Genomic DNA, 12,500 nt, shown 5'->3' with positions numbered 1-12,500 from the left:
CTGTGAAGGAAACAGTGAAGTGATAAATGAATTGGGACACAAGCAACACGAAGAAGGCCTGTGTGGAACGGCATACTCAACTAACATTCAGCATGAAACTTTCTGTATGCGTGGGATTCTTCGATGAGCTACTATATGTACTAGAAAGCGATCCCACGATGCAACAAGTTCAATCTTGATTTCAAGTGTGCAAAATAAAGCCAAAACTAGTGTTTATTAGTATTCTGAACCCACAGACAGCAATACTTTCAATATTTTTAAAGCCACGCCCCCTCACCTGTGTTCCGCTAGTTTAACTCCGGGTAGAGGAGGTTTGGGCGGGGCAACCTCTTCCTCTGACATGTCAGTCAAGCTGTCAGTGGGCGTGACAATGGGCGTGGTCTTACTCAGGATCGCCTTCTCTCGTTCGGTCAATGGATTTTCGCACACACTGAGATAGACAGACAAGCATTATTGACCGCCGCTACGCAAAATGGGTCATTTCGAATCTCCTCCGTACCTCTCCGTTTTGGCCGTCGGAGGCGCTGGTTTGCTGGGGGACGTCGGGGACGGTTGCTCCTGCTTCTCTATAGTGAGCTTCACCAGGTCCTGTTACAAACACACACCCCTGGGTTAGAAATACGCCCGTGTTGCTTTAACCTTGTCACAAACGCACTGCTCATCCCCTCACCTTCACGCCATCCAGCACAGCTTTGATCACCGTGGTGACGGTTGCCACGGTGTCCTTGTCGTCGAGGTCGATGCCCTCCAGCATCACCTGGTCGGACCAGCGAATGAGATTGGCCAAACTCTGATAGACGCGGTTATGACAAGAGGACACCGCCGAGCTGCGGTTAGAGAGGTGGATTTTAATATAAGAAAAGCGGGAGGGAAATACCACATTAATGCTGTTTTGTCGATGCGGGCGCTCTCACCTGTGCTGTATCCGAGCCTCTACTTGCATCAGAGGCAATATGGCCTCCAGTACTTTACTAGCCGAACCAGGAAGCATCTGCAAAACCTTCGTATCGACGCTCATCTTGTCCACGATCGTCTTAAAGTAACGCAGAGCACTCACCACCTCCTTCTCCTGTTCCTCCAACCGACTCACCTTCTGTTGAAAGACAGCAAACAGACTTAGTGTAGAGTTGAAAAAGAGTTGTTGTAGTGATGATGTACTAAAAAGAAGTTGTATAGTAGCTCTATTGCCACTCTATCTGTAAAGTATACAGTAGAGCGCCACTAGAGTTCGTGTAGAGTTAAGTGGTTATATAATTCATTTGTACTGATGCAGAGGGGTAGTAAGATAACCGTAGAGTTCAAGGTGATGTTTCCAGTAATAATTCTACAGTAAATCATCTGCTCTACAACACAAAACACAAATCTGTACATACTAACCCTATACCCTTATAACTTCACAGACAGTTGCAATAGAGTTAAATGTTCTACGGTATCTTCTCTATACTGCTAAATCTGTTGCTCCTCTAAGATAGAGCAGCAGTATAGAGAAGATACTGTAGAATTGAGAGTATATATGTGATGTTCACAGCCATAGAGTGATTATAGAGTTACTGTACCACCGAGAGAGTTCATTTTTACTGCGGTTGAGCAGCAGCAGATATACTGTAGAACTGGAGGTACATTATAGGAGAGGAGGAACAGATGATGTTTTCAGTGATAGAGCAGCAATAGAGTTACTGTAGAGTTGTGGCAGAGCTATTTAAGGCGAAAAGTGAATGTTTACAGAAAGAGGGGCTTTAGGAGTTAAGAGGGTACATAGTTAACGTGCATTGATGTAGAGTTCATGTTTACTGTAATAAAGCAGCTAAGTTGCAGCGATAGAGAGCTGCTGGGCTTCTGCAGTGAAGCCTTGAAAGCAGACAATAAAAGGTTCAGATTGCGCTGTACGTACGCCTGTTGCAGTAATCAATATATCGACGTAACGCACAATAATGACCTCAATTTTTGCAGATGCAAAATATTGCCCAATATATTTACATTAAAAAAATTTCAACTTTTTTTATTTTTTTGCATTCCACTTGTGCAGCTTTTTTTTGTTCTTTGCAGCTTCTAGTACACAACGTGGTGTCATCAGTTTATTTACTAATAGTTCAGGGATCCGTGTCTTCGTGCATGCAGAGACCAGACTGCTATATAGCTGTGTGTGCTTTTCAGCAATAGCGCGCACCCTTACTTTTTAGGGAAAAAAAAAAAAAGGAAATCTGTAGATGGAAAAAGTATTTGTCTTTTTTTCTAAATGCTTTTTTATTATTTATTCACAATTTTTCAAGGCATCACATTTTTTCATTCTTAATTTCCACAATCTAAATACTTTTAAGAATGTTGTTGTCAATTGAAAATGTGTAGGCCTTCTTGAATTATTATGCTGTTATATTATGATAATAATGTCGCAATTATTTACGGGGCAACATATCGCACAACAAAAAGCAGTGACAGGCCTAGCTGTATGTGGAGAATGTGGCATGGCAATCAGCTCTTTACTTTTTTTTAAAGTGGCATTTGGTTGGTTTTTACAAAGGAACTCTTCATTTATTGATATAGAGTTACAGGGAGCGGATAGAGTTGCTCTACCTTGTTGACGGGTTTCTCCGGAGTCGTCACCGCTGGCTCTGGCTGGAGCTGCTTGCTTTTCTTAGACGGGGTGCGTTTAATCTTGGGGGAATGAAATTTCATCAGTTTCATCGTGAAGGAGGAGAGGTGAGACTTCTGAGATTCTGGGAAACAACGAAAACAAAGCGCAAGCTCACGAAACAAGGAAACCAACGGAACGGATCCACCAGAAACTCTCCTGTCCGTCGAAGAGCAAAAAAACTCCAGTGAATTAACTTCATCTCCGACAAGCTGTGTCGTCGTTTATCAGAGAGATCTAGAAACCCCCGAAAGAGGAGGGTGGGAGACTTAAACCCGCCGAATCAATGGAAGATCAGAGTCGTTTTATAGAAATCCACTCCGTTCAAGTATACAAACAAACATACACAAGCCTCGCAGGCGATAAACATCACCAAACAAACCTTCTCCCACAGGCAATTACAGAAACTAGAGTCCCTGTCTGCGGGGTTTTATCATAATTGGAATTTTATGGGCCACAATTATAGAGAGAAAGAGAGAGAGATACTGCACACACAAGCAGCTGGTGCATTTCTGAATTTATCTCCCCGTTCGAAAGAGAGAAAAACCAAATACTCCGTTCCCATTCCCCCTCAGAGGCTAAGCAGCACAGCTCGTTCAGAATCATAAGTCTTACACAACAATTACACAGCTTTAAGGAACTTCAGCGTTCATCGAATCATTACAGAGGTCAAAATCTTAAAGGGACGGCAGCAAAACACCGTTTAAAGCGTTTCATTTCTAGCGCTGGCAGCGAGGGTATTAAATATCCATTCATAGCTGTTTTTGGTGCGAGAAACCTAGGCTATCGTTGGAAAAAGTAATGAAGATTGTATTTTTAAAAGTGCGTGTGCTCCGTAGAGAGACCCTGCTGTCATGCCGACGCTTTTAAAACACACGCACGCACCTTTGACCTCTTGACCCCTCTCGAAAGAAAGAAAACGCTGTAGACACAGCAGCGCGTGTGATTCTGGGGTCAAAAATGCAGGAAGTGGCACGTGATGTGTGTGTTTCGTTGCGTATATTGACAGCCATTGTTGGAGAAAAGGGCCCTGCCTTTCCGTTCAGAGCGTGCTCAGAACAATGCCTTCTGGGTAAAACAGGAAAAGTCGTATTGTAACTAACATGGGTGGAGCCATTATGCTCTAATACACACACACACACACACACACTCACATGGTGGGTGTATTAAGGCCCGTAGGCTGAAAGGAAAGCAGTGGAGCGTGGGTAATGTAGTATTTTAACAGTAACTAGCACTAAAATCCATACCACACACCAGCACTCACCAGTCAATCTCTACAATACAATATTGATTGTGTAAGTGGGTGTGTCACACAAAGTTAACATAGTTATGACTCAGACCTATTATTGTGCAATTAAAAGGATGATTTTACTTGAGGTGATGACTAACAGTCATTATAGCATCACTGACACACTACAAAGATTGTTAATATTAGGAATTACTTTGCAATCTCATTTAAAACGTAAGAGTATCCTTCACATACTACAGCACATTCACATTATTGAGCTCGTCTCTAAACTCTCAATGACTCCGTAGATTAATCCACAGGTACACAATCGCGACTCAAGATTAGATTTGGAAAGATGCAAAAATTGTGGAAGGCCTATCTGAAATGCATTATGGGTAACCCTGAGGCTGGGCTTTGAGTAAATGGCTGAAGCTCTGAAAGGTGAACCATAGCACACTCTCCTCACTGTCTTTAATGGAATGCTGATGATATAGATTGATGGAAAAACAGATATTAGCTACGTCCTTCAAACCGTGTCCAGTGCACGCTAATGAACACACGTGTCTAAACACACATAGAAAGCCACGCCCAAATCCCGCATCACTTCCTGTCCAGCGAGCACACATCAGTGCACTGCATGCCCCGATCTCCGGTTCAAGTATAAAAAGTACACACACACTCCTAACTCGTGTCACCTGTAGGTCACAGTCACCACTTCCTGCTTCGGCCTCAGACCTACCCATCAACTTCCTGTCTGGCTCCAGTGAACAGGAGCACTTCCTGTGCTGCCCATCCTCTCTATAACAAAGAGTGCTGACCTCTGAAACACAGTCATGGATAAAAACACACACACACACACACACACACACACACACTCACACACACGCACTCACACACACGCGCTCACACACACGCGCTCACACACACGCGCTCACACACACGCGCTCACACACACGCACACACACACACGCACACACACTCACGCACACACACTCACGCACACACACACACGCGCACACACACACGCGCACACACACTCGCGCACACACACTCACGCACACACACTCACGCACACACACTCACGCACACACACTCACGCACACACACTCTCGCACACACACTCGCACACACACTCACACACACACTCACACACACACACACACACACACACACACACTCACACAGACACACACTCAGACACACACTCAGACACACACACTCAGACACACACTCAGACACACACTCAGACACACACTCAGACACACACTCAGACACACACTCACTCACTCACACAATGAATTTGGTAAGTGCTAGATTTTTTGTATACTTCAAATAAAATATTTTTTCACATATTACAATCAAAATTGAAATAGAACAGTGTTTATATTTTAAATAGTGCTTTCAAATTAAACAATTACTGCTAACAATAATATTTAAAGCAACTAATCTCAATATCAAGTCTTAAATATAAGTTCTTAATATTAATAGTAACATAAGAACATACATATATATATATATATATATATATATATATATATATTATATATACACACATATATATGTATGTATATATACACACAGACACACACAGACACTCAATATATTCACAACTAAAAACAAAATATAATTTCAATATAGTCACGAATATATTCTGAATATTGTGATATTTTTTAATTATCCACTATTCTATATAATTCATGTCTATGAGTGTGAAGCCTCAGTTTGAGGAACGTAAGTAGGGGGTGTAAACTAGATAATTAGTTCAAAAGAGATAAGATACTGACTGACGAGAATCACTCTTGTGAGAACGAGCGTCTCAGGCGTGAATCTACCCCCACGATCCGACAGGAAACACTATCAAACGAGTCCTAAACCAGCTGCGAAGATGAGGAGGAGGAGGAAGAGGAAGAGGTGAAGTGGGTTACTGGAGCAGACGTGATACGCACAGACTTACTCAAGTGAAAAGAGATGAAGGACAGCAGACAGTGTGTGTGTGTGTGTGTGTGTGTGTGTGTGTGTGTGTGTGTGCAGGAATTAGATTCAAGAACGAGAGTCTCTGTTTTCTCGTGACAAATACAAACACACTTCCTAATCTCACCACTATCCTTCACACACAGACACACAGCAGGACAAAGACTTCAGCTCTCATTCAGTGTCACAGGGTTATTAAAAGACACCGAAAGAACTTCTTCTTACTGAATGAACGCATTCATTTGTTCTTATCAAACTTATGAACGGTAGCGTATGAAACATTAACAAGCGTTTTCAGCCTTAATAATAAATCCTTCAGCAGCAAATCAGCATATTAGAATGATTTCTGAAGGATCACGTGACAAATTCTGTTTGATCAAAGAAATAAATATATACTCAGATAGAAAAACATTTTAAATTGTAACAATATTCTATAATTTCACTGTTTAGTACTTTTTTTTTGGCGAACAAAAACCTGTGAAGACGTATGCTGCGAGATTCACTAAATTACAATAGAAATATAAACATGCATGTTAAATATCTAAAAAGACTAAGTCTTATTTTTGATCTGTGTTTATCTGTATGACTCAGCTGTGATTAAACACTCAGACATCAGCCTCTGATATAGAGCTCCACATTCCATTAAACACACACACACACAGACACACACACAGACACACACACAGACACACACACACACACACAGACACACACACACACACACACACACACAGACACAGACACAGACACACACACAGACACAGACACAGACACACACACACACACACACACACACACACACACACAGACACACACACAGACACACACACACACACACACACACACACACACACACACACACACAGACACACACAGACACACACACACACACACACACACACACACACACACACACACACACACACACACACACACACACACACACACACACACACACACACACACACACACACACACACACACAGACACACAGACAGACACACACACAGACAGACACACACACAGACAGACAGACACACAGACACACACACACACACACACACACAGACACACACACACAGACACACACACACACACACACACACACAGACAGAGACACACAGAGACACAGACAGACAGACACACACACACACACACACACAGACACACACACAGACACACACACACACACACAGACACACACACACACACACACAGACACACACACAGACACACAGACAGACAGACACACAGACACACAGACACACACACACACACACACACACACACACACACACACACACACACACAGACACACACACACACAGAGACACACACACACACACAGACACACACACACAGAGACACACACACACAGAGACACACAGACACACAGACACACACACACACACACACACACACACACACACACACACAGAGACACACACACACACACACAGACACACACACACAGAGACACACACACACACACACACAGACACACACAGACACACACAGACAGACACACACACGTCCTGATCTATTTCTGCTCTTCTGTTTTACGCAACATCACACACACACGCACTGACTCCGTTGCCACGGTGACACATGTGATTGACGTGTGTCGGCTGAAATTAACTCCCGTCTCTTCTCTGAGCCACAGATGTGTCACTAACATCTACGACATCAAACAAACACAAAACAATCTCTTAAAAGGAGCCACAGTCCACACATTACAAGTTCATGTCCTCCGATTAAAATTCTTCTTTGCCTAAATACAGTTTTATATAAACAATTAATGCTAAGTTACTGTGAATATGAATATGTTATGTCATAAAGGCTGATATATGTAGCTATATATATTAATATCCATAAAAAAATTCTACATTACTTGAAATAAAACGCAACATATAAAATCTTTAAACTTTATTTGAGGAAACATTTGATGTTCTAAAAAGGACTAAAACTAGGGGTGTAACGATTAGCCTATCATTATCTTCATTATCTGTTGCCATGACAACGAACGCAGCAAGATGTTTTAATGTCATGAATGTCTTTTCATTTTTCATAACTGTTGCAAATAAACATACATTTTATATTTTAAAATGTTTTTAAAATATGCTAATATATAAAAACTAAACGTATACATTCTTAATGAATAAAGCGTAAATATTTTTAATGAATCTGCTGATGCACACTGTGCTGCGTTTGTCGTCACGGAAACATCCAAGCTGAAGATAAAGAGGAAATGACATCACTCCCTTTGACAAAGTGCAACTAAATAATGGCAGAAAATTTGGAAAATGACCATGAATCGCATGACAACTATACGAGAATCGTAATAAAACATTTATATTTATATTATAAATATAATATAATAATTATTATATTAAATTATATTGTATTATATAATATAATATATTTATATTTATTTATTTTTTATAGGAATATTTAAAAACAACAACTAATAAAAATAACAAATAACAAAATCTAATTAAAATGAAAAGGAATTTTTTTTTTTTTATTTAATTTAAAATATTAAGCAAAACTATTTTTGTAAAACGTTTCTTCCAACATCTGCTAATCTTCAGATTTCAAAAATATATATAAAATGTAGAAAAACCCACAAACTTAGATTAATAAACATTACAGAATTATTCACTGTACAAACATTCAATAATGTAAACTAATGTTAAGAAAACGTTTCCTATGAAACGACACTGAATGACAACCGTGCTCACGATTGCGCCGACTGACTTTTCTACACACATCCTCTTAAATAAACAATACAACTTTGAACCTGACGGGAGCAAAATAATGAAGGTGCTTCGATGAACTTTTGAGTCTTCAGGGTTTCTTCGAGACAGTCAAAGTGTCAGGTAGGCAGACAGACCGTACGTCAGGACTGATGGGGTTTTAATAGTTTCTGTTTGCTAAACACAGCATTACACATCCTGAGAGCCAATGACAGCGCAGCAATGGGAGAAATGCATGAGGATTATCATTTCCGCACGCAAAACACTCATTATCCTTCACTTGCTATCTCACACACACACACACACACCCTTTTCCAGAGAGCTGTATCCTGTTCTCAAACACTCTTCCGGCTCTAAACTCTCTCCGTCTGGCCTTGGATGATACCTAATAGAATTTCCGGAAGTATTTTCTCCAAGAGCATTAAAGAAACCCCATGAAACCTCAACGAAGCATCATCCGCCTTGAACCAAAGCAACATCACCATGATTAAGAATCCTGAGAATTAAACAAAACACGGTGCAGGTGCAATTAAATGTCCCAAAATAGTGATTTAAAGATACACTCCACTTTTTTTGGAAAATGGGGTCATTCTCCAGCGCTCCCAGAGTCAATAAGTTGCATTTTACTGGGTCTGGCAACAGCACTTTTAGCGTAGCTTAGCATAGATCATTGAATCCAATTAGACCAGTAGCATCGCGTTCAGAAAGGGTTTCAATATTTATCCAGTTTAAAATATGATTCCTCTGTGGTTGTAGTTCTGTAGTGATACCACACAGCGCTTCTGGAAAGCACTCGTGCTGCTATGCTAAAGCTAAAGCTATGCTATCGGCAGACCCGGAGATCGGCTCGATCAGATTCCATAACCGTAAAGCTCAACTTATTATCTCTGGGGGAGTTGGAGAACGAGCCTGTTTATAAAAAAAGGTGGGGTGTTCCTTTAAATGCACTAAAAGCATATTAAAAGCAATGCATGTTAATGTTTCAAATAAGATTTGCGATGAAATGTCAAAATATGGATCACATCATCATTCAGCATAACGGAAAAAAAGAAAACAACAAAATTATTCTGACCTGAATTTATAAAATGTATAAAATAAGTGATGCTAACTTTTTACTATATTTTACTTGCAAAATTGATAAAACCTAGAGGTTAAAGAGACCATAACAAACATTAGTAAAGATTTTCTGATGACATCACCAAGTCTGCCTATTCGTAACCCCTCCCCCTCAACCACCTGACTCAGTCGTGCAAGGCCACGCCCCCTTTTTTCATAATCCAGCCATAATCCATAATCTGTTTCGGTCGGAATCAAACTACATGAACCGATTTAAAAAACCATTTGCGACTGGACTTACATATTAATCGTCTTTCGCGAGGGAATTAACGAACGACTAAACATGGATGGATTCGGCCAATTTCTCACATTTTTGCTCCAAGTAGAGAGCTCCATTTCAGCAAGGAACGCCTAAGAGCTGGCCCACCGAAAGTAGAGGGTAAAACGATCGTTTCTATCCCTCGAATGAGACGGGATGCTTCGATAGCACAATACGAAGCCAGATGTTTGGCTTGAGTTACACAGAACCTGAACGCAGGCGCTTTAATACGATCCGAGGTTCTGCCATCAGCAGTTCTCAATGTCCTCTTTAGGCCTTGAATAAACGCTGGCACAGCAAAGGCCAAACATTCAAGGGCACGTTTCAATCATAAAGTAAGTTGAATACAATGTTTCACAACTATTTGTGTTCCCGCTTCTCAATCCATTAAACGTCCCGAATCCTAAATAGGCCGCACGGATCGTTCAAAGCGACCATCTCGCTCATCTCCTGCACACAACCTGAAAGACTTTCTCAGCCCGGCCGTTTCTGGACGCCGATCTTTGGGCTGGATCCACCCAGAGCTTGACGGGATGAAATGAGCACTTAGACAAAAGCCACACAACTGGAACGGGATGGAATGTCCCTGGAATTTCACATCAGAAGCTTCTGTATTCCCAGAAATACTCTCCGTGCTGCCTGCACATTTTCAAAGAGAGCCAAATAACGCATTAACGATCGCTCTGCAGCATTACAGTCTGGTACCATTAACACGACCCCAAAACCAGATTTCTAACAAGAATAATAGCATCCGAAGCGGTCCAAAACAGAGCCTGAACAGAAATATGGCAGCATTTGTATCCTCCAAGGTCCAAATTCCAACTTCATCCCAATAAAAACCAAAGTACACCAACGACAAGTGCAATATCACACTTCACGAACAAACACCAAGTGAGCAAATGCAAAGTCCATCTTCGCCTTCATATAATATATTACACCTGTTACGTCAGAAGACAAAGTTCAAATGCCTCCACATAAACTCTACAACGAGCCTGATCAATGCAAATCTCTCAGCCCGTCCATTCTCACCTGTATCTGCTTCTCCTGTATAAAAATAGTCCGTCTCCTCTAGAAGAGGTTGTGTTCTCCGGCTGCTGTTCCCCATGTAGAAACCGGCCAAGTTCTAGTTACCGAACGGGCTTGGACTTTCTCCAGTCGCGTTCACCTCAAACGGCGGTCTTCGGGGGCGATACTGGACATTTTCCTCGAGCCCCGAGGCATCTGCCCCACATCCAGGTCACTGGTGGAAGTCAGAAATAAGCATCCGGCGTCGGAGACATCGCTCAGGGTTCGTGGTTAGTCACCCTCAGTCGAATCCCATGACCCAGCCTGACTCAGACTTCAAACCGAGTGGAAGCTAAAAATAAACCGCGGAGAAGTCCGTCGGAGCGCCAGAACATCCCGCTTCCAAAAGAACTACGACGGTCCGGATCCGCAGATGAACAACTGCCCGACATGCGAGAAACCGTCGATAAAGCCTACGGCGTGGAAAACGGCGCGAGCGGAATTACACCGATCTGGAACAAGTCAATGGAAAACCGGTCAATGCATCCATTACAGGAGAAAAAAAAAGCAGAAGATATTAGATAATACAGTTCAAATTGGAGCAGAGTGCTTGAGATTCTCGGTCTCGCTTCTATCCGTTCCCTATTTTATTCCCACAAAGCCCTGATTCTCTCACACACACACACACACACACACACACACACACACACACAGCGCAAGTACCTTCTAATTACTGAAGCTCAGGATAGTAAGAGCATGTTTTTCATTCTAGTAATCTACTGCACTCATTTCTCTAAAACCCCAAATTACAGTTTAGGGATGAAAAACAAGTGGCCAGAGAGGACTTAAAATAATTCTGCACTTATTCTGGCCAATCAAAGGGCAAAGCCTTTCCAGCAACCAATCGGAAAGCAGCAAGATCAAACGAAAGCAATCGGGAATTAGAAGCTACGGCCAAATAAAGCCCATCAAGTTACAAGATGCACTAAAAAACTCTTTCATTTCAGATCAGCTCGAGTACAGATTGAATCATTGTACTGTTTTACTTTACTACAGAAACCCATTAGAAGGAAGACTTTGGGGAACGTGATCCTGAAACCACCGTGTGGATTAATGTTCTTGTAAGTGAATGCATTAGTAATGAAGATGAAAACTGACAAGCCCAAATTAACAAGGCCAATAAAACTTGACTTGGACCAATTCACAAATCCATTTAGACTGACTTAGAAAACCACTCATCACAATGACAACCACGAAATATTCACATTAAAAATTTACTTTGATTTACACTGTAAAAAGTATTTTTTCAAGGTTGTAAATAAATCAAAGATCAAGAAAAATCTAATCCAATGTGTTGCTTCCTATATCTTTGTCATTGTTGGGAAACTTACTAGCAATTGAAAATGGCTTAAACCTTTTTACTGTAGACTGATTTGCAAAATGTAGTCATTATAAATGCATAATGTACCTTTTATTCTCATTTATGTGAAAAAAACATTAAATAAAAATTAAAAAATAAAAAATATATATATATAT

General features: G+C 41.1%; 1 protein-coding gene across 1 annotated transcript in view; it reads right to left on the bottom strand.

Annotated features, from left to right (window-relative positions):
* Positions 1-12,500, bottom strand: part of rapgef1b (Rap guanine nucleotide exchange factor (GEF) 1b) — a 36,345-nt gene that overhangs the window by 18,625 nt on the left and 5,220 nt on the right. Inside the window, 5 exon segments of the mRNA XM_043229906.1 lie at positions 278-430; positions 500-588; positions 671-827; positions 915-1,093; positions 2,572-2,714. Of these exon segments, the coding sequence (XP_043085841.1) occupies positions 278-430; positions 500-588; positions 671-827; positions 915-1,093; positions 2,572-2,714 (721 nt within the window).

The sequence above is a fragment of the Puntigrus tetrazona genome, unplaced genomic scaffold (assembly GCF_018831695.1).
Source record: "Puntigrus tetrazona isolate hp1 unplaced genomic scaffold, ASM1883169v1 S000000116, whole genome shotgun sequence".
NCBI lineage: Eukaryota > Metazoa > Chordata > Actinopteri > Cypriniformes > Cyprinidae > Puntigrus > Puntigrus tetrazona.
Note: the sequence above shows the minus strand (reverse complement) of the source record. Positions and strands in the feature narration are given on the sequence as shown.